Source organism: Lacerta agilis, chromosome 5 (assembly GCF_009819535.1).
Source record: "Lacerta agilis isolate rLacAgi1 chromosome 5, rLacAgi1.pri, whole genome shotgun sequence".
Lineage (NCBI taxonomy): Eukaryota > Metazoa > Chordata > Lepidosauria > Squamata > Lacertidae > Lacerta > Lacerta agilis.
Window position 1 is genome coordinate 87,422,440 of NC_046316.1, and position 25,612 is coordinate 87,448,051.

Below are 25,612 nucleotides of genomic sequence, written 5' to 3' on the forward strand. Positions count from 1 at the left end.
GGCCCTTACCTTTATCTCTGGTGTCAGAATTGTATCAAACTGATTGTAGAACTCCTTTGCAGTCAACAGCTGGTGGTCCTTGGCGGTTTCCAGGAATCTCTCGATGTCACCAAGTGCCGTTTCAGCTCCCTCTTGTGACTGACACTTGTCGACAGCTTGGGAAGCTAAGAGGTAGATCCCAGCTTCACACCATTGGCTTGCCTTGAAAGGAGGAAAAAGTGTGTCTAATGTTAAGGAGCCGTCAGTCTTTCTAGTCTGGGCAAAGAGCAGCCCAGTGAAAAAAGTGGAGAGGGCTCTTGTACCTTTAATAAGTGCATACCTTCAATGCAACTATTAAATGTGCAGGAGCTTTGTCCTCTTCCCCCCCTGGCTACCGCACATGAGCAGCGGCACTTTTTTGGAAGGGCAGGGAGGCAATCCAACACCACTGCTGTGTTGCAGATTCCACACATTATTCCTCAGAAGGACCTACGTGTTGGGCCAACTCTCTGGTTCTACACAACGGCTGCACACACACCATACATTTAAAGCACTGCTCCCCAGAGACTCATGGGAACTGTAGTTTACTTATCGCAGAGCTACAATTCTTGGCACCCTTAACAAATTACAATTGCCTGGATTCTTTTGGGGGGGAAGGGAGTGCTTTAAATGTACGGTGTGTACACAACCAGTGACTCTTAGTATAAAAAATTAAAATCAGGAGTATATGCAGGGCTTTTTTTCCAGCTAGAACTCACCAGAACTCAGTTCTGGCACCACTCAGATGGGCGCCATTCCCATTATAAGAGAACAAGGGAGGCGTTCACGGTGAGTTCCGGCACCTCTTTTTCTAGAAAAAGAGCACTGAGAATAAGTATCCCATAATAATGGCAGGGGGGGTGGGGAGGCATGGAAACAAAATGCTTGGTGGGCCTGAGGCTTCATTGAGAAGTGCAATGGGTGTGCTAGGAGACGGGCACCAATCCTTTCCTCCACTCAAAGTACACCTGCATAATATGACGTCTGCACTTCATATTTCAAAAACTCCCAGCCAGAATGCTAAAGTACAGAGAAGCCTTTGACAGGCAGCCACTGATTTCACAAAGAAATGGTTCTCTCCCAGGTAAGTTGCGAAACATGCTGGTTTCCCATAGTGGGTTTGCGTTTCCTGTTTGTGTCGCTGCCTCTTTGATGCGCATCACTTGCCTGTTTCATGCTGCCGTCAGGTTTATTATACAGTGGTACCTCGGGTTACGTACCCGATCCGTTCCGGGGTGCCGTTCGCACCCCAAAAAGTACATACCCCGAGCGTCCACTTTGCACATGCGCAGACCGCTTTTGCACATGCGCAGACGGTGCGGACATGCGCAGAAGGGTCTGCGCGCCGAAAAACACTTCTGGGTTACCGGAGTACGTAACCCAAAAATACGTAAGCCGAAGCGGACGTAACCCAAAGTACGACTATATGCCAGTGATATTTTATGCATGCGTTCACCAGCAGCTCCCAAACCTCAATTCCCATGTGGGTGTGCAAGATAAAAATTCTCTTGCAGTCAGTGCCAGGGAACCAGGCAGAGGGTCTTCTCGGTGGTGGCACCCACCCTGTGGAATGCCCTCCCATCAGATGTCAAGGAGATGAGTAACTAAATAACCTTTAGAAGACATCAGAAGGCAGTCCTGGATAGGGAAGCTTTTTAATGTTTTACTATGTTTTTATATATGTTGGAAGCCAACCAGAGTGGCTGGGGCAACCCAGTCAGATGGGCGGGATACTATTATTATTATTATTATTATTATTATTATTATTATTATTATTTATTAGCTAATGAGCTGTGCTGTGCACTAACACAACAGCACTGTGAAATTTGCAACTGGACTTCACTGGAAAGAGTGGGAAAGTTTTTAGTCCACACAGAGGAAAATCTGTAAACCTCTGGACAGAATTCTGACAAACAAAGTAACAGAGTCCTGGATAGGGCATTTTTCTTGGAAATAACTGTGGCAGCAAGATTCAGGGGCTTGAGGCACCTGGTAGCTAACAGAGGAAGAGGTTTTCTTTAAGCCACCCTTGTTAATCTGTTCATCTTCAATTAAATACTATCAAAAATCATTATTCCCTGCCCTTGTGTCTGTTAGTTCCACACTTCTTACCTTATCTAATTGTTTGTGCAATTCCAGCGACTTCCCTAAAATGTCGTATTTTTTCTTGGTCTCGTTGGCAAAATCATCGCAGATGCGCCTGAGTTCAACACACTTTGGTCTAATGGAGTCAATTGCATAATGGTTGTTTTGGATCAGCTGGTCTCCATGGAGCGCTAAGGACTGGGCTTTTTCCAATGGCTCCTGTGAAAAGAAAAATGTAACATGAAAAGCATTTTAAAAGGTTTAAGACAGGTGAAGCGGACACAAAGGTAGTAGTCCAAGTGGGAGATAACCAACGCATGCACCACTCTGGCGAGACAGTCTGCAGGCAGGGAGGGTCTCAGCCACCAGATGGAGCTGGTAGACAACCGCCCTGGACACAGAATTGACCTGCGTCTCCATGTGGACAGCTGTGAGTCCAAAATGACTCCCAGGCTGCACACCTGGTCCTTCAGGAGCACAGTTACCCCATTCAGGACCAGGGAGTCCTCCACACCCACCCACCCCCTGTCTCCACAAAACAGTACTTCTGTCTTGTCAGGATTGAACCTCAATCTGTTAGCCGCCATCCATCCTTCAACCGCCTCCAGGCAAGCAACTCTCAATGATAAGAACAGAAGAAAGGCCTGCTGGGTCAGGCCGGTGGCACATTTAGTCCTGCTGCATCCTGTTCTCACAGTGGCCAACTAGATGCCTGTGGGTAACCCTCAAGCGGGACCCATGCACAAGAGCACTGTCGTCGCTTCCTGTGGCTTCCAGCAGCTGGTATTCAGAAGCATAGCCAAACCATCATGGCTAGCAGCCATCAACAGTCCTCTCCTCCATGAATGATGAAGATGTGGGGCACAGCAGGCATCTTTGTCCGTGCTCCCCCTGCTGGCGTATGGGCTCTTGGCAGGTGCCCAACTTTTCCAGCTCTTGATGCTAGTCCTGCAACTAAGTATAGCTGCATTTCCTCGCCACCAGCCTTTGCTGCCTCGTCTCCTTCTCTCACACCTCCCTTCTGTAGTTTCTGACTGCAAGTGCTTTGTGCCACTCTTTTTTTTCTTTTTTGCTTGTGAAACACTGCAGTGTGCCACATACTTTTACAACGCTAAAGTAAACAAGCCGTGCTCTTATAAGGTCTGTAGTTTGCTTTGCTTTTATAAGGTCTATAAAACAAAATTAAAGCAGGCAAACCTGTCCTCTCTCTTCTAATTGCTTCCACTCCTTTAGAATGTTCTCCACGCGGGAGACACTGTCTCCAATATCTGTGAATCCTGCCTGCGCTTCCATCAGGTTGTCCAGGGCCAGTTTGACCTACAGAAGAATATTTGCAAAAACAAAAAACAAAAACCCACAGATTAACAAGATTCCTGGCTGTTACCGGGTCATAATCAAGGCCATTTAGAAATGGCCATAGGAATAGGACACTTCTTCTGCTGATTGTTTATTATGTATTTGCCTGTTCCTTCAATTTCCATACAGCAAATCTCACAAACCTATCTGTATGATGTACGAATTAAACATTGTTAAGCAATACAAAACGTTTCTACCCTGCATTTTAGGATCGGTGTATATAGGAGCATCATATGGTATGTACAAACATCATCTGAGACCCTCCTTCATGAGGTCTGGGGGTGGCAACACAGGGGGAGGGCCTTTTCTGTGGTGGCTCCCCATTTGTGGAATGTTTTCCCCAGGGAGGCTCACCTGGTGCCTTCATTACATATCATTAAGTGACAGGCAAAAACATTCCTCTATAACCAGGCCTTTGGCTGATTAAACAATCTAAGACCTTTTAAACTGCAGGGTGGTATTACAATTTTGTTTGTTATTATGTTATGTATTTTTGTGTTTTTATACTGTAGATCGCGCTGTGATCCTCGGATGAAAGGTGGTATATAAATTTAATAAATTTATATATACTCTTGGAAGGTGGCTTTCCTGTACAATAACCATATAATCTCATAGAGAACCATGTTATGGGCTCAATTAGCAAATATAAATTACAGAACACAACTGTGATAAAACAGAATTCCAAATTATTAAAATAAAATCTGGGTATCCTAAAACAGCACCATTAAACATAACATCAAAATAATAACAGCTAGGTAAGTATTTGAGAAAAACAGAGCTCTACATTTATTTATTTTTATTTATTTCACAAAATTTATATACCGCTTGATTGTAGAAAACCTCAAAACGGTTTACAAATTTCTCCAAATGCAGAGTAAATCCAGGCTTGCTGCTGAGTAAGCACTTAAACTGTTCTGATCCTGCTTGACAGCGGACTGCAGCAGAGATAAACCATCTGGGTCACTGCCTATGCATTACGCCTCCACAATGTAATGTGAATTGTTTTACATATGTCCCATGGGGTCGTGGGTTCGAGCCCCACGATGGGCAAAAGATTCCTGCATTGCAGGGGGTTGGACTAGATGACACTTGTGGTCCCTTCCAACTCTATAATCCCATGATTCCATGTGTCTTTGTCTGTGAATTTCATACAGGCACATATTAACTGGAACCAGGACTCACCACACATCAATATGCTAAACCTGACTGGTGAACCCACTGCTTGGCCAACAGCAAATGTTTAGGAAAATTTCCTTGCAGCTCAAGGGACTCTAAATACACCTTCCTTTCCAAACAGCTGTCCAAACTCAGTTATGAACATTATGTATGGCACTTGTAAGGAGGATGCATTTTTACACCTTCTTGGGGTAATAATGCTTATTACCCTAAAGAGATATTTCATTGGGGAGGGGGGAGGGCAGGAGCCATTCTAAAAATTGTGCGAGATAAATCAAACATACCTCTCTGAAATCCTGCTCAAAGTGTCGGAGCTGCAAGCACTGTTCAAGTTTTAGGTGGTGTTTGGACCAGAACTGATCAAATGCTCTCTCTGTTTCATCCAGCTGAGCTAGCAACCTGTTGAGGCAATTAGAGAATGGCGTTTGATTTGGGTAGGCAAATGCTTCCCTTGAATTCAGAGCAATGAGGTCAAGTTGAACCAGACTAGGGAGCAGCAGTAGCTCAGAGGCTGGGCATCTGCTTTGCATGCAGAAGTTTCCAGGTTCAATCTTCAGCAATATCCAAGTTTAGACGGGAGAGACCCTTGCCTGAAATCACGGAGAGACACTGTCAGGCAGTGTGGACATTACAGAACTAGAGGGCCAGCTACAAACTGCATGCCTTTCTCCTGCTGGTTTCCCACAAGCATCTGGTTGGCCACTGTGAGGACAGGATGCTAGGCTAGGTAGGACACTGGCAGGCTTTTCTTACGTTCTCTAAGAAACAACACATGCAGACTTGTCGACAGTGCAAATTGAAACTGAAGACAAATTCACTCATTCTCAAGGAGACCATCTTGGCTGCGAAATTCTGAAAGACCTGCTCCCTGCCTTTCAGGCCTTTTCCCACCTGGTCTGGGAGGGTGAGGCCCTGACTGACTCCAGCTACAAAAGCTGAGGTTACTGAAGATGCCGGAGACCGTCTTGACTGTGAGTCCTTGAAGGCTTGCTCCCTGCCTTGCAGGCCTCTGCGAGGCCAGAGCCTGGACTGACTCCAGCTACAAAAGCTGAGGCTGCTGAATGGACTCTTGGGCTGGGGGGTTGTTTAGGAGGGGGTTGTTGCTGTTATTGATATTCACTGTTTGTACCTTTATTGTATCATCTAATGATTTACGTGGAAAGGGTTCAGTTTGGTTGTGTACGTTTTGATGCTTCTATCGTTTATGACTACTTCTGTTACGTTTGTAATTTTTCTGTATGGTTGCAAGCTGCCTTGAGCACGGTTTCAACTTTGGAAAGGCAGCATGCAAATAAAATGATCGATCGATTGGTTAATCAGAAAGCTGGATAGAAGCTGAGCTCTTCTCCGACCTTTCCACGGTTGCCACGTTTTCAAGCTCGTCTGGGCTCAGTTTGCTGGTGGCACTTCGAGTGACAGGCTCTCTGATGCAAGTCAAAAGCGTGGCCCCTTGTTTCACTGCAAGTTTCAGCTCATCCTGTTGAGAGAGGCAGGGGAGAGAAGAAATGTCCTCATTTCATCAGAATATCCCATAATATCGCCAGGAGCTGCTAGTGCTAGAGCTAGGGACTACCAGATCTGTACACTGCTGTGCTTTCTAATAAGCCACTGAGGACACGGGTCAAGATGTTGCTTAGGTGAAGAAGAAGAAGAAGAAGAAGAAGAAGAAGAAGAAGAAGAAGAAGAAGAAGAGTAGTAGTAGTTTGGATTTGCTACCCCGCTTTATCACTACCCGAAGGAGTCTCAAAGCGGCTCACATTCTCCTTTCCCTTCCTCCCCCACAACAAACACTCTGTGAGGTGAGCGGGGCTGCATGTGGAGGAGCGGAGACAGGAACCCGGTTCACCAGATTACAAGTCTACCACTCTTAACCACTACACCACACTGGCTCTAGGTGGCATTATTAAGACCCACCCACTCACCCAAACCAGCTATTGGCTCTCCCTGACCTTGAAAGTGCCCTCCCTTGGCCCCATCTCCCCAAAGGTAGCATTTTACTGGCTCGGCTCACTGCAACCCTCCTTGCTTTGGGGAAAGGGATTTGAATTAGAATGGCGGTAGGTGGCTGCAGCCAAGGGGGGTTCGCTTCCTGGCGCATCACAGCTTGTTCCCACCGCTGTCACCATGTCTCTGGCATCAGCTGGGTCCCCCGGGCTGTGCCATAGTCCAGCCACTGATGGTGGCACTGGCATTAATACTTTGTTCTGAGTCTGACAGCCTAATTATTCCCAACTTAAAAGAAAACATCACTGACTGTAACACTATATTAATAGCCATAAGTTGACTATATGATCAAGGGGCCCATCTGAGGTGCCTGAGGCAGGTAAATCTACCATTGAGTAAACCTGCAAGAGCATTTAAGTCAATGAATAATATGCATTTTAGGCCACAATCCAACACTTGCCCCGCTATACATCCATTCTCCCTTCCATGCATTACAGGACAGTACAAAGGGAAAAGTTGTTTTTAGATTGAAGTGTCAGCACTGACTAATCGCATTATTTTTAACAATGCTAAAAAAAGCAACAGTGAGTGGGTGCAATAATTATCCGGAAACACTTTAAGAAGCTTCTGTGAGGCCATCCAAGAAAGCAAAAGATTACTGGAGAACTGAATGCTGAATTACATACTACATAAAAAAGGTCCCAGGTTCAATCTGAGAGGAGTGTTTTTAATTGTACAGTCATACCTTGGAAGTCAAACGGAAAACATTCCAGAAGTCCGTTCGACTTTCAAAATGTTCAGAAATCAAAGTGTGGCTTCTGATTGGCTGCAGGAAACTCCTGCAGCCAATCGGAAGCCACAGAAGCCGCACCGGACATTTGGCTTCCGAAAATCGTTTGAAAACCGGAACACTCACATTGATCATTCAGGAGCCAATTTGTTCGGGAGCCAAGGCATTTGAGATCCAAAGTACGACTGTAATTGCTTTTAGAATGTTTTAGTTTGAATAGTTTGGAAATGTGCTGGTTTTGAGAGGAATGTTTATTTTGTGAGACAATGCTTAATTTAAATATGAATTTATTTTGTGTGTGTGTGTGTGTGTTTAATTTGCAGATTAACATGGTGATGAGACAGAACAGACTTAGGAACAAGCACACACAAAAGTGATGCAGCTGATTCACCCATCTCTATTTCTAGCCTTTGGACCTGACCTCCATCCCAGAAATCTAAGGGTGAACTAAAGGGGTGTGCAGAAATGGCAGGCCTGATGCAGTGAATGCCCCCTTTCTTCTGGCATTGGAGCTCTGCACATGCTTACCTTCAGCTTGTTGTGCTGCTCTGTGTGCGAAGACAGGAGCTCCTCCGTACATTGCACATCGTTGGGAAGTTCCGTCTCCGCCAAGTCCGTTCCAAAGGTCTGCAACATCTGCGCTATTGTTTTCACAGTCATGGCGAAATTCTCAATGGCCTGGAAGGATTTTGCAGGTGGAAAGACTTTTGAAAATACACAGGCCTAAGTACCATGCCCAAGCCTGGAATACAGACCACTGCACAAAGGGAATAATCACATCCCCTACTCTAACCTGCTTTTGCCTCTGGTCAAATCGACCACTGGCCTGTGGCCCCCAGAAGGGATGCAACCCTCAGGCTGAAAAGTTCCATCCCCATTGATTTAGAATGCTCCTTATTTACTCCTTTCCGATCTCTTCAAACCTCCAACTAAAGGCCGAAGCAGGCACAATAATAGATGGCTGGGATCGTTGCTTATACACAGAGCCGTCTTTCCCATTGGTCTTTGTGGTTCGTTGCGCCAGGGCGCCGGCATCTCAGGGGCGCCCTAGCGAGTGGGGGAGCTGCGCAGCTTTGCCGGCAGCCTCCCTTTTCCCTGCATGCCCGCCATTTGTGCCCCGCCAACTTTATGGCTGGTGGGCGTACAGCTTCCTTCCCAAGCCTCTGCAGGAGGAGAGCGATCCCTGCAGAGGCTTAGGATGGAAGCTGCACACAGCTTCCCTCCTAAGCCTCTGCATCTGCTAAAGACGGGGTCGTTCTCCTCCTCCTGCTTCCTGGCGAAAGGCGGCGCGCAGCCTTCCTGGGCTGCCTTCTCGGGCACCCCGACTCCAGAGCATGTCCGCCAGCACGTTTTCCTGCCTGATCGCTGCCATCACACCAGGGATCGGGGTGGTGAGGGAGGCAGAGGACATTTTCCACCGCCCCCTCCCTTGTTTTGGAGTTGCCAGGGAGGGCACCAGAGGGATCTTTGCACCACGGCGCTGGATATGCTTAAGATGGCACTTTGACCATGTTTTTTGTTACTCACACATGTGTAACAATGTAAATATACATAAAAATTAATCACCAAAATTTAAACTATGTTCTTAATAAGATACTGAACATTTTACTAATTTTTTATTATTTTTATGGATATTTTTGACAATTTTATTAAATGTTAAAAGTGTTGTCACGGGTGGGACAAAAAAAGGACATGGAGCTTGAGATAAGTTTGATTTATGGAAAAACTCTGAGTTGGGAGGTGAATCAATGATAAACTCAGCATATCTATTTAAATCAATGTTTATTGGTTACAACTATGCAATCAGGAATTAAGTTTAAGAAATTTAACGATACAAAATTAAGGAAAAATGCTGTCACGGGTGGGACAATCATCAGAAAACTTTTAACCTGAACACTTCTGTGAAGACTACGTGGGTGGACTTTTGAAAAGAAGGTCCATAAAATAAACTTCTTTTGTCTTTAGCTTTTAAAAAAAATGGTTAGACTGCACGTTTGGAATCTTCCTCACCAAAGTCCAGCGCTCATCTAGCATTCTTATCAGGCTCATTTTTCATGGAATGGCCCGCTTGTCCTGTTTGAGTACAAAGTGAGGGGCAGGAGGGTCTAGTTTTAACATCAAAAGGGATGTGTAGGTGTGGGGAGCCCAATCTTCCCTTGCCTCCCTGTGCTCCGTCACTTCAGGTTCCTTGAATGTTGCTATCCATCTTTCTCCAGAGTATGCCTCTGGAGTTGAAGTCAAACTGCTGCAGAATCACAGCACCTGCTGTGGCTGCAGAGATAAGTAACTTGCAACTGCTGCCTCCCACATTGCTTTTGCTGTGTTAGCAGCATCAAAGTGACTTCCCTGGGGCGTGAGCCTGGGCAGTGTGTCTTTGGTTGCCCAGACAGCAATACCCAACCCTGCCTCTCTCAAAGGAAAGGAGAGCAGACTTCCGGCGGCGACGCCATTGCGGGTGGTCGTGGGCTGCTTCGGCTGCGAAGCGCCCAGTCCATCCCGGGGGTTTGGAGCCCCGCTACCGCAAAGCGGGGCTCCGGTGGGGTGCGGGAAGAGCGTCCCGCACCCTGGGCTCCCCGGCTGTGCCCGTTGTGGCTCCGAACCCTTCCCTCGCTCCCCCTGTAAAGGGGGAGTGGGGGTGAAGGGACGACGGAGCCGGGCTATACGGGACATGCCCCAACCGGGATGTAAATGTGGCGACAAATCCTGTGATGAGCGTCTAAGTTCTACCTGTCTTTAACGATCTGAAAGAACCCGGTGGTTGTGAGTATTTGACTGACTTTTCTATTTTTGGAACGATCCGGGGGGAAGAGGAAAGGGAGCCTGCCTCCCTCCCTTCGGGAGAGAAAGAAAGTAACCAGTTTAAGTGACTGCTGCTACAATAATGGATACAAAGTGCTTGGAATTTGAAAACTGAGACTGCTGAGTTTTCCCTTTGGGGATTAAGTGGGGAGAAAATATCTCCATTTAAAGTTTTGGTCTTTACACTCTGGCTTCAGAAAAAAGTGTGCATGCACACGAAAGCTCATACCAGGAACAAACTCAGTTGGTCTCTAAGGTGCTACTAGAAAGAATTTTCGATTTTGTTTTGACTATGGCAGACCAACACGGCTACCCACCTGTTTCAGAAAAAATGGCGATGGAAAACTTGGACTGACGTGGGAAACAATTGAAACAAAGGAAGGAAGAGACAGGAACTGAAATTTGACACTCACCCTCCCTTCCAAAATGCTGGACTTTGTGTTTGAACTTGTTTTGAACTCTGGTCTAAAGGATGAAGAAATGCTCACTGTCTTGAGGCTGGAACTGCTTAATCGGAAATTGCAAGTCTTGAGTGGGATTATAAATAAAAAGAATCTATTTCCCACAGAGGAGGCTTTTCAAAAGTTTTACACAATGGAAGCAAACCTTGGCAAAGAGCTGGAAGGGGTGCTTGAAGGATGGTCTGAAATGGCTGGGCGACTCCGGGAAAAGGAACCGTTTTCTGGGGGTGGCAGCCCTGGAACGGAAAAATTTATAATATCCAGACCCCGAGGTGGGAGCTCGGGGGCAAGGGACATGGAATTAAGATATCTACAAGAAGTAGAAGTATGGTACAAAGAAGCGGAGGAGCCCAGGAAGGATGTGATGTGTACCCTGAAGCTCGATGCAAGGTCTGTTGTGAATGCTGCCTGGATCTGTGGACATTTGGGAAAAGAAGGCAACTGGAGGATTGGTTCTGGCGAAAGACAGAGAAAGACAATGGACAGAGGGGGTGTGGGATGAAGTATTAAATGTAAAATCCAAATGGTCTGTTATGGTATCTGAAATCGGAGAGTGAAGTTTGTTAATTATAAGTTTATTTTGAATAAGCAAGGAGATATTGGATTTTAAGTTAAAAGCAGCATGATAAAGGACAGAATAAATAAGTTTAGTTTTTATAAGAATATTCTGCTAAGATTTATGTTATAATAGGATGATTAGAGAATTGTGTTATCTTTAATTGAAGTTAAAAAATTTTATAGAGAAAAGTTGTTAAGAAAGTAAAATATGGATTTAAAACTGAAGGTGAAAAGGCGGGGGAAGTCAAACGTCAAGATTCAGAAATAGAAATTTTTTTTTGTAAGGTATACAAACAAGAAGAAGAATCCTGGCATTATGTGTATTTGTATTTGTTTTGTATTTGTAGGTGTGGGTCTGGGTATGTGTTGTATTATGAAAATGTTAATAAATTCTTCATAAAAAAAAAAGGAAAGGAGAGCAATATGTTTGGCACCAGCTTGGCTGCAGGAGTTGCCAGAAGGAGGCGTACAAGATCCTATCTGACCATCTTGGAGATTCCTTAAATGAACTGACTCCTGTGCCAGAAGTGAGACAGTGTTGGAGAAAACTGCCTGAAGCGGCAGAGCGCAGGAAAGGAAGGTGGGAGAGGTTCAGTTCCCCTCATCCATGCACCCTTTTCATGTTAAAATTAGACCCTAGTATCCCCTGCTTTAAAGGTGAATGCAGCAGACAGCAAACCAAGGGAACTGCTCCTATCGCGCCTAATTTAGCCCTGAAATTTATTTTGAGCGCACTGCAAGATTGATCAGGGTAAAGACAGAATAAAAAAGGGTACTTTCAGAAGAATATGAAAACAAACATGATTACTTAAATAAAGTGCTCAGGTGTTATTTTTAGAGGTCACGAGTCTTTGATCAAATTCAGCTGCCATGACAAAGGACAGAACAAAATATTCTATCAAGGATATATGCATCTTGACATCTCCTTTTCCTTTGATGCAATGGGAAGGTTGCCCTAGATTAAGGCATATTGCCTTGATACCCTGCTGGTGTCAGGTGACAAATAAATAAAGGAATCACCTTGCTAAATTTAACTGAATACGTACAAAAACTGAGGCTCCTGAACAGACCCTTGGACTGGAGTATTGTTTAGAGGGCTTGTTGCTGTTTTTTTATATCTTTAATTTTGTCTTTGTTTTTAGTTCTTATTATGATTTAATGTGGAAATCATTAACTTGGTTGTGCACTTTCTGATGTGTTTTATTGATTGTTTATGATAATTTTTGTTATGTTTGCAATTATGTATTTTTTTCATGTTGTAAGCTGCCTTGAGCATAGTTTTAACTCGATGGTGTATGTATGTATATCTTGCAAAAATTTAATAAAGTTTCATTCATTTAAAGAGCTAACATCATTTCCAATTGTGGGATATTTTTGATGAAATGTGACATTTAAGAGGGCCTTCTTGGTAGTGGCGCCCGCCCTGTGGAACGCCCTCCCATCACAGGTCAAGGAAATAAACAACTACCTGACATTCAGAAAATACCTGAAGGCAGCCCTTTTTAGGGAAGTTTTTAATGTGTGATATTTTTGTATTTGATTTCTGTTGGAAGCCGCCCAGAGTGGCTGGGGTACAAATAATAATAATAATAATAATAATAATAATAATAATAATAATCAAACAGTTTTAAATAATCTTCCAAACAAATTTAAAGTGTGTATGGAAATTGTATTTTTGGTATTAGCATAGTATTTTTTAACAATAACATAATAATCATCTGCAGATGACTTTTTGAAAATGTTGGCTATGGCCCCAATTAAATAGACACATGTTTCTTAGAGAAGGAAAGCAAAAACTGGATTTTATTTTATTTTAGACAAATTGTCTGACTTCTGAAACAAAATAGAAAATTCTTTTCAGTAGCACCTTAGAGACCAACTGTGTTTGTTCTTGGTATGAGCTTTCGTGTGCAAGAATAAACTCAGTTGGTCTCTAAGGTGCTACTGGAAAGAATTTTCTATTTTGTTTCGACTATGGCAGACCAGCACGGCTACCCACCTGTGTCTGACTTTTGTCAGCTCAATAAAGATGACCCAAGTTTGTTACTATTTGTTTCATAACCTGCTGCAACTCACTTACCTACCACTTTCTTCAATAAAAATGAGGAGTGTGGGGACTCAGAACCAGTCCTTACCATTTACAAAACTATCTACATATTTACATTTTTAGACATCAGAGATGGAGGAACCAAACAGGTGTAACTTACAGTCCGATGATGTATCCACTGACTGTGTCCATATTCCAAGGTTCCCCCTAGCTCCCGGGTAAGCTGACTTTTGTCGATGTAACCATGTAGGTCGGAAACCGAATTTAACATGATGATCTGCACCAACAAAACAAAGACCATTAGCAGCACTGTGCATTAACCCCAGTTTTGTGGCATCCCTTTATTTTCTGTCAATTTATAGCATTATGTTATAAAACTTCGTGGGCAGATCTTTGAAGCTCTGATACACAGGTGAAACTCCTCAATTCAACTGATTGAGCTCAGTGTATGTGTCGGGGAAAGAGGGATTGCTCGGGAGGAGCAGGGGGAGAGAAAGGGGCAAGGTGCAGCTGGGAGAAAAGACAGCGATTCTTCCAGTAAAGGGAGTTCGCTGGAATATAGAGAGCAGTTGCCTATAATTTCAACAGATTCATCTTCCTCCCCCAGCCCCCATCAGGAATTGTCTCCGGCGTATAAAGAAACAGAAAGAAGTAGACTTAACAAATTAAATAAGACAATGAAATGACAAAGAAGAGATCAAATGGAAGTTGGGATTTCGTAAGTTGTAAAGGGTGAAAGGGAAAGAGGTGTAGAAGGGTGAGCAAGGTATGAGGTAATGTAATAAAAAACGTGTAAATAATGATGTGATATAAAGAAGGCATAACAAGAAAGAAGGGAAGTCCAAGACTCAAGATCCAGCAAGATTATTTGTGATATGACTTTTTATTTTTCAAGCCTATTCTTCAATGTATAGTTTTTGTAAACAATTTTTGTATTTATGGTTTGTATGCATATAAAATCAATAAAAAATATTTGGGAAAAAAAAGGAATTGTCTCCGGAGGAGGGGGAGATGTCAAACATTGTCAGTAGCAGACAAGTGAGTGAGCCGAGGGGGAGGAGGAGGCGCAGACGTCATCTCAGAGTGCCGAGCAGTTGGCTCTGTTGGAGCCCCCGCGAGAACTCGGCAGTCTGGGAAACTGAAACTGATTAAGCAGTCATGCTTCAAGACTCTGTAATTCTTAATGAACAATAAATAATTTTATAGCTCACCGTGGAGCTGGTCGTTTCTCATGAGCAACCCCAAGGGGAAGAGGATCCCTGACAGTATGCATCTTAATATACATAGTGAATCTGGATTTCGGTAAGCAGCTGCCTGGGTGGTTTTCTATTGACCACACGCCTGACACCCTGCACGTCATATTGCTCATCCTCTTCATTTTTCCTCCTCCACCTTTACTTCTACTTCTTCCTTTGCTACAGTTCAAGAAGGATACTGACAAGTTGGAATGTGTCCAGAAGAGGGCAACCAAAATGGTCAAAGGCCTGGAAACGATGCCTTATGAGGAACAGCTTAGGGAGCTGGGTATGTTTAGCCTGGAGAAGAGAAGGTTAAGGGGTGATATGATAGCCATGTTCAAATATATAAAAGGATGTCATATAAAGGAGGGTGAAAGGTTGTTTTCTGCTGCTCCAGAGAAGCGGACACAGGGCAATGGATTCAAACTACAAGAAAGAAGATTCCACCTAAACATTAGGAAGAACTTCCTGACAGTAAGAGCTGTTCGGCAGTGGAATTTGCTGCCAAGGAGTGTGGTGGAGTCTCCTTCTTTGGAGGTCTTTAAGCGGAGGCTTGACAGCCATCTGTCAGGAATGCTTTGATGGTGTTTCCTGCTTGGCAGGGGGTTGGACTGGATGGCCCTTGGGGTCTCTTCCAACTCTATGATTCTATGATTCTATCTAACCATGCCTTGCAACAATGGCCAAATCTGGCAAACGTTAAAATATTGGGTCCAGAATCAAAACTGAGCAAGTATCGGAAATGAATGAATTGTATCACATTGTTTGCATAATTTAGCTGGGGGGAGGGAAAACTTTGTATTTATCACATTTGTATCTCACCCCTCTTCTAAGTTACTCAGAGAGGCCCTCCATGAAGGATACTTCACTTTGCCATCACAACAAACCTGTGGGGTAGGTTAGGTTGAAAAATAGGGAGGGAAAACTAGACATGAAAGAGGAGATAACAGTACCTCCTACAATCCAGAATTATACTGCCTCATTCTGTCACCTCATTCTGCACCTGGGTTCTTTGCAGCCCTCTCCTCGGTGCATCTGAGGAACAAACAACCAAACCCTTTGCTTCGTGATCAAAGCACAACCGTCGCAGGAGCCTGTCTCTGTTCCCTGGATGATGTCGCTCTCGAAGCTGCAACTTCCAGGGGGAAGAGGAGGAGAGAAAGGAAGCCTGCTGACAGTTAAGAAAGAGAAGATGCAGAACACAGCAAGGAAGAGAAGTGCTTACCGGTACCTTCATTTTAAAGTCATCGCGATAGAGTTTGATGCCAATGTCAGCGATTGCCCTTTGGATGAAACGGGACGGCCGCAGGACGAAGACCAACTGCAGGTTCCCGGGAAATGCGCCCTGGAAGAGGCATGGAAATGTGAGGCAGTGAAGAGGATAGAAACTGCCGAGGAAGAGGACATGAATTGGGGACAAGATCCTTCTGAAGCTGCTGTGCTATGGAAGGTCTGTGGGCCCTCTGTGGAATCTCTTTATAGAATCCCTTTTGGAAACCCAGGCAAAATCACAACCCCATATGAAATTATTTTATTGATTGAATTCTGGGAGGAGGAGGCCTGGCATTATGCAGTTCTCAGCATGATCAACCCCCAGGCCAACTCTCACTCTCCAGACCACCCCTCGAGGAATTGTTTCCTATACTGCTGTGTGTGCACAAGAGGCAAAAAGATGGAGTAGCACAGGGAGGAAAAGAGCCATGCAATCTTGCAATGCTGTAAACTCAGTGGCAGAGCATCTGCTTTGCATGAAGAAGGTCCCAGGTTCAATCCTCAGTGACTCTCCAAGTAGGAAAGCAGTGGTGTAGCATGGTTTGCTGGCGCCCGGGGCAGGGGAGGCAGAGCACAGAAGTTGAACGGAGCCTGCCGCGCTAGCCCAGCCCTTGCCACTGATGCTGCTGGAGTGACGCCATCCCTGAGCCTCTTTGCAACGCTGATCCCAGCCTTGTGAAGCAGCACAGGGCTGGCGGGGCGGCATGAGCAGGCCCCCCCAATAAATGCACCAGGGGCTATCGTGCCAGTAGCCTCCCCTCACGCTATGCCCCTGTAGGAAAGACTTTCTGCCTGAAACCTAGGAGAGCCACTGCCAGTTAGTGTGTAGACAATACTGAACTAGAAGTACCAATGGTACTTCCTATTTTTGTCCTGGCTCCACCCACCGCTGGCCCCCATAGGAAAAACTAAACTTCCCCACTCCCGATTTAATTATTGGTTTATATATGTCTTAATTACAGCATTGTTTCATGTGCTAATTAATTTAAATATTCATATCTCACTTTTTTGCCCTGTATTTAATTATGTATACAAATATATTTACATGCTGCTATTCATTTAAAAAAAATCAGAGCGGTTTATATCAATAGTATACAGAACCATAAGCATTATGCATTATGCATAGAACCATCTTTCCATATGGCGTTCTGGATGCACATTTTTCACTGAATTTTAAGAGGGCTCTTGCCTGCCCGCCCACTGCATTTGTACCAAATCAGAAGAGGACAGCTTGTATCAGAATATAAAATCCAGAAAACCATCCAGAAAAACTATCAATGGTGAGACCAAAGATATAAGGTGCTGAGGGACCACCATGGCTCCCTACCCCTTATCCCATCCTTCTGTCAGTGATTTAGGCTGCTTCCACACTCGCTGGGCATTTCCTTACGAGTAGACACATTTGGCTCCCTCGTTTTTAATAGGACACCCCCCCTCCATGTTTCCTTTGTTCAGCTTCCACTTTGTTTGCTTTTCTGTAGCTGAGATGAAACTTAATGGGATGGAATAGCCGCACCATTTCCCCAGGTATAGGTGGCCACCAGGTTTCTATCCTGGCTGGTTAAATGGTTCCAGCCACTTTCCAGATTGTGTCATAGCTCTCAAGGACTGTGTCTCCTCATATGAACTGACCCAGAGCTTGTGACCGTCATCTAAGGCCCTTCTTTGTGCGCCCCCTCCATGGGAGGCCTGTAGGATGGAAACAGAAGAATGGACCTTTTCAGTGGTGGCCCCTCATTTGTGGAATGCTCTTCCCAGGGAGGCTCGCCTGGCACCCTCTAGTTTTACATACCAGGAAAAAGCTTTCCTTTTTATCTGTTCTTTTGGTCCTTAGTTTGACAGTTGTTGTTTTTTTTTAAGCATTTGTGGCCTCTTTTGGTAGTGCGGGATCTGAGAGAGCCCTCTTTTATTTGCATAGATGTGCTTGCTTGTTTTTTACATTTTTATTTATTGTAATCGGCTTTAGTATTTCTACTGTGTTATGTAGGTCAATTTGAGTGACATTTATTAGTAAAACAATTAAGAAATTTGAATAGCGGCAAATATAAATAATAATAGTCCAATATACGGAGGTCACCATATTGGCTCACCCTGCTTTAGAAGACCATCTAAAAAGTACTTCTGTAGCTTCATCATATTCTGTCTAAACCGTTTCCCTACGAGTCGCAGGTATGGTTGCCAACTGTATTGCTGTCTCTGCTCTCGTACCATTAAGTCTGGTTTGCACATGCAGCAGAATGCAATGGAAAATGAGGCGGCTAGAGTCCCACAGACAATGCAACATGGGAGGCCAACATTATGCCTACCCATGGCACTCTTTGCTTTTACTTTAATAAAGCTGGAGCAAGCTCCAAATTTTTATTGGGCCAGAACCTAAGACAGGGTGTGCCCCTATCCCTACAGGACACATACAGGATAGTTCAATTGGTTAGAGCTTGGCGCTGATAATGCCAAGGCTGAAGGTTCAATCCCCCTAAGTGACAGCTGCATATTCCTCTGTGTCCCTTTTCTATGATTCTATGACGTTTTCCCTATTGAAATTGCCCTTCCCAATCTGCTTTCCCCACCTGCGATTCTTGATTAGGAAAATGACGTGAGGAGGGGGCAAGAACTCCGCATGCCTTCTCTGTCACGCCTCACTTATTACGACTTTTGTTATGTTGCAGTTGTGTATTTCTTCCACGTTGTGAGCCACCTTGAGCATGGTTTGAACTGCTGAAAGGCGGAACACAAATAGAATTGTGAATGTATATATGCAACTAGAACTCCTGTGACCCTCCTGTGTTGTGCAAAACCTGATTATTGCTGTTCTTTGCAGTCTGCTCTGGGAGCCTTTTTTCAGCTGAAAAGCAAGGTTCAAAACCCTTAAAATAAGCTCATAAACCAGTGTTTTTTCATCCCCATTCTCTAGGTACTGGTGCAAGTGTGAGGGAAGGTGGGGGAGGGTGGAGAGAGAGACAGACAGACAGAGAGAGAGAGAGAGAAGCTTGCATAAGCCCCTGCTCCACCGCCATCTCAAATCACCTAAGCTAGGGCTTGACCTAGGAGGCTCCCTCACCTGACTCCCCCTGGACCACTACACTCCTCTGCCTCTTAATGAGATTAGGACTGTAAAGCAGCTTTCATGCAGAAGAACACTACAGAAACAGCCATGCCCTTTTCTCTTCCCAGGGCTGGAACGATCTCATTCTCATTCAGCGGGAAAACAGGGCAAGATGCTCCTGTCCTGCCTTGGCACCTTCCGCTGCTTCTCAGCATGCAAGGATGGCAGAAATCTGTAGGGCAGCGAAGGGGATGCAGCCGCATGAGCAACCAAGGGAGCGCAGCCTAGGAAAACAGCAGAACAACTGTGTAGCAGTTGCAATCTGCGGGAGGCAAAACAGCAATGAAATAAAGGATTCCAGGCACTTACTGCTATCCGTGTGAGGGACGCCTTTACTGCACTCCATTTGTCCCGCCGTCTGTCTATGATGATGATGAACCCGATGCTGGCAGCCTCCAGACTGCAAAATATCCAGAGCAGGTATATGGGGTTACACAGGGCCAGCCCCGTCCCAAGCAATGGGATTGCAGCAAAAGCTCAGCCTCCGTGGCACGAACTGAGCTCATGAATAACAAGCAGGTTAGGTAGGCAGCGGCAGCGTGAGCAAACCAGACCCGGAGCTGTGTTTGCAGGAAGAGGCAAGCGACTTCCCCTCCTCCTTCCTTCCTTCTTTCCTTTCCCCCCTTTCCCCTCTTCCGCCCCAGCATCAGGTTAGCTGCTTGCACAATACATGAATATTTCATCCAATTGCTCGGGCTGCTTTGCTGCAGATTCCCCAACCAGCAGCGCTGTGAAAAAATTGTCATCACCTACATGCTTCAGGCTGGGGGGGGGGGGAGGAAAAACCCTGGAAATGTTTCAGATAATCTTCATCCCCAGCTTCTCCCCTCTCTGGGGGGAGAGGTGTGAAGCCATGCACACACACCCCGTTCCTCATTGCCCACCCAATGCACCTGCCATTCCTGCAAAGCTGCCAGCTACCTTATGAAGGGGCGGTATAACATTTGAAAAAGATGTACACATGTGAAGTCTGCCACATGTAAGACCAAACTGCAGGTTGTTTCCTGGGGTTCTTTCTCTGGAAGACAGATTGCACTGCTCACAGGCCTACGTACACTGGATTTTGTGCCCCGATCAAACATTGTGCTCGCATGCTGAAATCCGTCAGAGCAAGGGGCACCCCAGTGAGCAGGGCAGAAAGCTGTGGCATTGCTCGGTGGCCCCAGGGGAGAGCAATCTTTAATTGGGGTGGGGGAAACCCACCTACTTGGAGTTAATTTAGCAACTGGGGGCATTTCCCCTGAACTAAAGAAGAACCCCAACAGAAAAAACTGGAGAAGATTGGTACATCTGGATGGTAAAGGCACCAGCTAGGGTGGAAGCAGAATTCTACCCATCTCTCTGGTTTTGGTCCTAGCCCTACATCTCCTTCCTTAGCCATGCACATTAGAACACCACTTGGGGTTATGCCTCTTCTTTAAAGTATATATCTGATCAATGTCACTGTTGTGCATGCTTCAAAGCCACAGTACACTACAGTGAATGTCACAATATCCTGTGGGCCTGGATTCTTTTTGATATTTACACTGTAAATCACCCTAAAGGTAAAGGTACCCCTGACCGTTAGGTCCAGACTCTGGGGTTGCGGCGCTCATCTCGCTTTACTGGCCGAGGGAGCCGGTGTTTGTCCGCAGACAGCTTCTGGGTCATGTGGCCAGCATGACTAAGCTGCTTCTAGCGAACCAGAGCAGCACACAGAAACGCCGTTTACCTTCCCGCTGGACATCCAGCCAACCTATTTATCTACTTGCACTTTGACATGCTTTCGAACTGCTAGGTGGGTAGGAGCTGGAACCGAACAATAGGAGCTCACCCCGTTGCGGGGATTCGAACCGCCAATCTTCTGATTGGCAAGCCCTAGACTCAGTGGTTTAGACCACAGCGCCACCCGCGTCCAGCAAACCACCATAAGACCACCCAAAGGATGGTGCCTTCTATGCTCCCTTCCAGCAACTCCTGCAGCCAAACTGGTGCCAAACATATCGCTCTGCTTTCCTTTGGACCACATCAGTGAGGCCGAGATGGGGATCTTGTTGTCTGGGCAGCCCAGGACCTCCATATGCACTGCCAATGGCTTGTGCCCTGGGAAGTCATTTAGAGTGGAGAAGCAAAGGGGAAGGAAAGGGATGCCTAACAAAATTCCCTGCTCTCATGTTTCTCTTCTTCAGACCCCAGCAGCTTTTTCCCATCATAGTGCTCAAAACAAAATCAAACGTGTGAGCATTTAACCCTGCAGCAGAAAAATATATACCGGTATATCTTTTGATGGGATTATTTGGAGCAAGAAAAGCTATGAGCAGGGAAATAATAATAATAATAATAATAATAATTTATTATTTATACCCCGCCCATCTGGCCGGGTCTCCCCAGCCACTCTGGGCGGCCTCCAACAAATATCAAAATACAATACAGAGTCACAAATTAAAAACTTCCCTAAACAGGGCTGCCTTTAGGTGTTTTCTGAATGTCAGGTAGTTGTTTATTCCCTTGACTTCTGACGGGAGGGCGTTCCACAGGGCGGGCGCCACTACCGAGAAGGCCCTCTGCCTGGTTCCCTGTAGTTTTGCTTCTCGCAGTGAGGGAACCGCCAGAAGGCCCTCGGCGCTGGATCTCAGTGTCCGGGCTGAAATAATTCCTCCACCCCTCACTCACCTGCTTCTTGACTCTTAGGCAGTGGCATAGCATTGTTTGCTGGTGCCCAGGGCATAGGAGTGGCATAGCATTGTTTGCTGGTGCCCAGTTCACAGAGGGTGAATAGAGCCTGCCTTGCCAGCCCAGTCCTTGTTGTCGCTGCCACCGGAGTGATACTCCACCCCACTGGAGCCAAGCAGGGCCATGCTTCACCACCTGTCAGGCAAGCCCCCCCCCCATGCCTGTAGAGAGGATCACCCTTTGCCTCCCTCTGTCCAAACCTGGCGTCCAATTGGATCCAAACACAGATAAAATCCTACTCGTTGATGATCTCAGGAACCATCATGCAAAATTTGGTTATAATATCTTAAAGAAGTGTCCAAATGTATAGTGAAGAGACAAACTACTTTCCAGAATAAATAGTAGATTCTATTAAATATGGTGGCCCAGGAATTCCTTTCTGTGTTGATGTCATGATGACATCCAACCATCCTTTTTTTTTTTGGTACTGAGTTATGGAGTGGTAGAGCTTCATGCTCTGGCACCGGGGGTGGAGAGCAGGTGGGGGCATGGCTGGCGCATGTCCTGGGGTCGTGGTGCACATCCTGGGGTGTGGCACGCGTCCTGGGGGCATGGCGCCCAGCGTGCGGGGGGAAGCCGCAATGGCACCCCACCGGGATCGTGGTGCTGGGGGCGGAGTGCTCCCCCGTCCTCCTCTTCCTCCTCCAGTGGAGCTATGTGGCAGAGAGGAAATGTACAATTGTAACCAGTGGAGCTGTGTCAAGACATTTTGCTGTATGAGGCAAAGGACAAGATCCCCAGCCGCCCTACAAAAGCCAACCAGACCAGTGGTTGAATCTTACATTATCCTCCACCGTATCTAGAGGAATCAGGCTTTTTTAGGAGGCACAGGGCCGGGGGGGGGGAGTGATACTCGGCGGGCGTCCCCACGACTCCCAAGCCGAGCCCCGCCGCCCGGTAAAAAGACTCGCTCGGTGGCTCGTAAGGTTGCCATGTGCGAGCAGCAGCACGGACAGACTACGCATGTGCAGCATTCCGTATGGAGTGCGCACGCGTGGGATACCACACATGCGCAGTCCGTACGGGGTGCCAAATAAATTTGCGCACCGGGTACAGTCTGGGCTTGCTATGCCGCTGCACAGGGCATGCCCCTACACACAGCTCTGTCCTCCAAAACCAACCCAGCAGCTGCCGCCTGAGGCAGCCGCCTCCCTCTGTCTAATGGTAGGGCCGGCCTGTGGGCAATCTGCCAACCACAATGGAAATGGAAGCAGTGCAAGCTACTAAAAACGCGGTCAACACATTAAAACCTCTAAGGCATTGTTCACTATATAGAGACTCTTAGCAGAATTTCACACAAAGCCAAACCACACACTCCTGTTATATCAGGGTACCGATATTTAAAAAAATCAAATCCAAGAGCTACAGCTGTCAACATACATATATAAAAAATCACAATCTTATGGCAGAACTGCAGCCTACTCATGACACAGAGCTGTCACTGTAAAGAGTATCCTATGTCGAATTTTCTGTCCTATCTCAGCTGCTTTCAGATGGGTGCTTATTATGGTATGGGTGCTTCTCATGCATGGAAGTTTTTTTCTAGCATCCATATGACATTGTTTATATTAACATGCCAGCCCATATTATTTCCTGGTTTATTCCAATTTGCCCTTTCTGGGGTAAATCCAATACTTTAAGAAAAAGCCCTGCTGTCAATGACCTGGCTGTGACATCTCAATGACTCTTTTCCAAATTAAGCCCCTGCCACAAAGTCCCCTTACTCACCTGGGCTCAAACTGATACTTTTCCTGCCCTTGCCAGCAGCAGCCAATGATGTTTGGGGAAACTTTTAATCATTTTTTTTTAGCTTCCAAATGTGGATTTAAATATGATATTATGAATGCATTCGCTAACACTCAGGGTTGTTTCTGTTGCTCCTATTTGTTTACTGTTCTTCTGAGATGCTTTGAGCATAATTTGGAAAAGTGGCATATGAAAAGCTGATACTGATGATGATGGAGGGAAGGGAAGACCAAAGTAATTATTTTTCTTTGTTTCATTTATTTCCCGTCTTTTCACCAAAGAGCTTGAGGTGGTGTACGTGGCTCTTCCCCATCTCATCAACCCTATGATGTAGGTTAGGCTAAGAGGCAAGGACTCACCTAAGGTCACCCAGTGAGCTTCATGGCTGTGTCAGGATTTGAACCCTGGTCTCCCAGGTCCTAGTCCCACACTCTAACCACTACACTATACCAGCTCTCAAAAGCTGGGATAGCTCAGTTGGTAGAGCATGAGACTTAAATTCAGGGCTGTGGGTTTGAGCCCCATGTGGGGTGAAAGATTCTTGCATTGCAGGGGGTTGGACTAGATGACCCTCGTGGTCCCTTCCAACTCTATGATTCTATGAAGCGATTCTATACATTTGCAAGGAATAACTCAACATATAGCAAATAACTAAACGGCCTCGGTCCTGTATACTTGAAGGAGCGTCTCCACCCCCACCGTTCAGCCCGGACACTGAGATCCAGCGCCGAGGGCCTTCTGGCGGTTCCCTCACTGCGAGAAGCAAAACTACAGGGAACCAGGCAGAGGGCCTTCTCGGTAGTGGCACCCGCCCTGTGGAACGCCCTCCTACAAGGGGTCAGAGAGATAAACAACTACCTGACATTAGAAAATACCTGAAGGCAGCCCTGTTTAGGGAAGTTTTTAATCTGTGACTTTGTATTGTATTTTAATATTTGGAAGCCGCCCAGAGTGGCCAGGGAGACCCAGCCAGATGGGTGGGGTATAAATAAATTATTATTATTATTATTATTAACATGGAGATACATTTTTCGGTGACAGCCTTGCGTCTTGCTACGCTTACAGGGCAAATTAAATTGCACAGCACACCAACACAGAAGCCGTTAACGTAGCTCCAAAGTATGTTATCAAATACGTAAACATAGAAATTGCAAAGACGGCTCCCTCATTCACCAGCAACAAAATCAGTCTCTTCCGAATTTTGATTATATAAACACTATAGGCAAAGCTCATCAGCAATACTTCTTCCTGAAATGAAGCTCACTGGGTGGTTACCTTCCTCAATTGCACTGCCAAATACGTATATGGGGATATATTTATACACAAATGGCATATTCAGTCTGACATTTGTTCAATTACACCATTCTCCTCTCACAAAAGATACAGGCAGACTTCACCCCAATAGTTGTTGTTTTTTTTACTCATTATAAACCAAGCTCCCAAAAGGAGAATCACGTATGAAAATTACTTTTATTTCATTTATTTAGTATTATATTTATACCCCCACCTTTCCTCCAAGGAGCTCATGTTCAGGGGACATACGTTGTTATCCTCACAACAGCCTGTGAGGTGGATTAGGCTGAGAGGCAGTGACTGGCCCAAGGCCACCCAGTGAGCATTGCGGGGATTTGAACCCTAGTCTCCCAGTTCCTAGGCCAGCACCCTAGGCTGTGTGGTTTTGGGTGTCAGAGGGGAAATACGCCAAAATGGGAGGTGCGAGAAGGTGTTCATTTGGGCTTGCCCTGGAGAAAGCGGTGAGCTAATTTGGGCCCACAAGCCATCAAGGAGACTGGCGTCGGACTTACCTGGGGATGCTAGTTAAATACGTCACGACGTTCAGAAAATCTTCATCCGGGATCTCGCTGAAACCTGCGTACTCGGGGAAGGTTATGATGGGTGCACCATCTTCCCCCCTTCCTCCTGCAAGAGAGAGCGGACCTCAGCAGGCAAAACACAGATCACAGCGGTCAGTTCTCCCCCGCCAACAGCGTTTCCTGAAACTGGTGCCATTCCCAAAACGAAAACAAGGTGCATCAACTTTTCCCACTAGCCAATAACTCTTCTGGTCATTATTTATGAATCGACCGCAATGTCCTGGGAACTTGCTCCTGGGGTGATTTATCCTGCCCGGGGAACATACAGGTGAAACTTGAAAAATTAGAATATTGTGGAAAAGTCCATTTATGTAAGCAATTGTTTTCATTAGCTGCTGGAGTTTAATATATGAGATAGACTCATGACATGCAAAGCGAGATGTGGCAAGCTTTTGTTTGTTATAATTGTGATGTTTATGGCGTGCAGCTGATG

At 45.7% G+C, this 25,612-nt stretch overlaps 1 protein-coding gene across 1 annotated transcript in view; it reads right to left on the reverse strand.

The window, feature by feature from the left end:
• Positions 1-25,612, reverse strand: part of MCF2L2 (MCF.2 cell line derived transforming sequence-like 2) — a 168,831-nt gene that overhangs the window by 97,651 nt on the left and 45,568 nt on the right. The window contains exons 3-12 of the mRNA XM_033150739.1: positions 25,111-25,225; positions 19,157-19,247; positions 15,698-15,817; positions 13,395-13,511; positions 7,898-8,047; positions 5,988-6,112; positions 4,920-5,034; positions 3,301-3,420; positions 2,131-2,322; positions 10-201 (exon numbers count right to left, since the gene is read on the reverse strand). Coding sequence (XP_033006630.1) covers positions 10-201; positions 2,131-2,322; positions 3,301-3,420; positions 4,920-5,034; positions 5,988-6,112; positions 7,898-8,047; positions 13,395-13,511; positions 15,698-15,817; positions 19,157-19,247; positions 25,111-25,225 — 1,337 coding nt within the window. The remainder of the gene's footprint in view (positions 1-9; positions 202-2,130; positions 2,323-3,300; positions 3,421-4,919; positions 5,035-5,987; positions 6,113-7,897; positions 8,048-13,394; positions 13,512-15,697; positions 15,818-19,156; positions 19,248-25,110; positions 25,226-25,612) is intronic.